At 38.2% G+C, this 1,243-nt stretch overlaps 1 protein-coding gene across 1 annotated transcript in view; it reads left to right on the top strand.

The window, feature by feature from the left end:
* The first annotated feature begins 128 nt into the window (after window positions 1–128).
* LOC108628112 (forkhead box protein A2-A) overlaps window positions 129–1,243 on the top strand; it is an 8,843-nt gene continuing 7,728 nt past the window's right edge. Inside the window, exon 1 of the mRNA XM_018029826.2 lies at window positions 129–535. Within this exon, the coding sequence (XP_017885315.1) occupies window positions 317–535 (219 nt within the window). The 5' untranslated portion in view covers window positions 129–316. The remainder of the gene's footprint in view (window positions 536–1,243) is intronic.

The following is a 1,243-nucleotide window of genomic DNA, read 5'->3' as shown; positions in this document are numbered from 1 at the left end:
AGCATTGTTTAAGTACATGGCCTATACATCCTTAAAAGGACCACCCTTTATAACAAATATTGCGATAAGTATACGTCGTTCATCAAAAACAGCAATAAATCAAATAGAATAATTTATGTTTCAGATTAGCATGGCCAAGAATCCAGAAGGGATCATGCAGTATAAAATGAATTTGATCGATACAAAATAATACATCAGCCAAAGCACAGTGGAGACCGATAAGAGAGAAGTGGTGATGCGAGAGAAAGATGTGAGCGACGGTCAATGAAGGCTGAAAGGGGTGAGAAAGTAATCGCGAAGTAATAAGAATAAGAAAATGCCTCGACCGTCGAGGGACACTTACGGCGACCAGAAGCCTCCCTATTCATATATCTCGCTGACAGCGATGGCGATCTGGTCGTCGAGGGACAAAATGCTGCCCCTTGCCGAGATCTACAAGTTCATCGCGGATCGGTTCCCATATTACAGGAAGGACACTCGCAGATGGCAAAACTCACTCAGGCACAACCTATCTTTCAACGACTGCTTCATCAAGGTGAGTAACAACCATTCGTACAGCTGTCGCATTCCTAAAATTCCCTCGTGTCTTCATGTAATTCATTCATTGTAAAAAAACTTGTAATAAGTCCCAGGCGATTGTGAAGCACAATACAGAACGTATATCAATCAGTTAAATCAATAAGTAGTAGCCATTTTATTGAGATACATGTAACGCTGTACGGCTAGCAGGATCTTTTGCAAAGGCTACACAGTTAGCGACGTTGGATAATTGGCGTGAAAGACAAATAAAAGTGTTGTTGAGCGAAAAATAAGAAGACGTTATCGCTTTGTTTAAGGATGTATTGGCTATACAGTCAATTCCAAAAGTTTATGTACTTTGGAAAAATGCATTTCCTATAATTAAAAACAAATCAGACGTCGGAAGACTAATGCTAATAATAAATGGCTACGTGCTAAAAAGAATAGAAGGAAATATCCAATTAAGTATTGACGCTGATGAAATTTTTTTTTCAAAATTGCGAAAAATGCTTCAAATAAAAGTTGTTTTCTTCTAACTTCGATATTTAACGAGTTACGTATGATTATTTGGCATTTTATTGGCATTGACGAAATCCGACCATTCCACCGTCGATACAGCCAACTTTTGGAAAAAATTTTCGTTTTTCTTCAATAACTTCTAAACCGTTGATTCTACGGGAAAATTGTATAGGACCTTTCTTGTAGAGGACGGCGAGATCTACAA

Source organism: Ceratina calcarata, unplaced genomic scaffold, assembly GCF_001652005.2.
Source record: "Ceratina calcarata isolate Rehan_Ccalc_2016 unplaced genomic scaffold, ASM165200v1 scaffold499, whole genome shotgun sequence".
Classification (NCBI taxonomy): Eukaryota; Metazoa; Arthropoda; class Insecta; order Hymenoptera; family Apidae; genus Ceratina; species Ceratina calcarata.
This window is presented reverse-complemented; position numbering and strand designations above follow the sequence as displayed.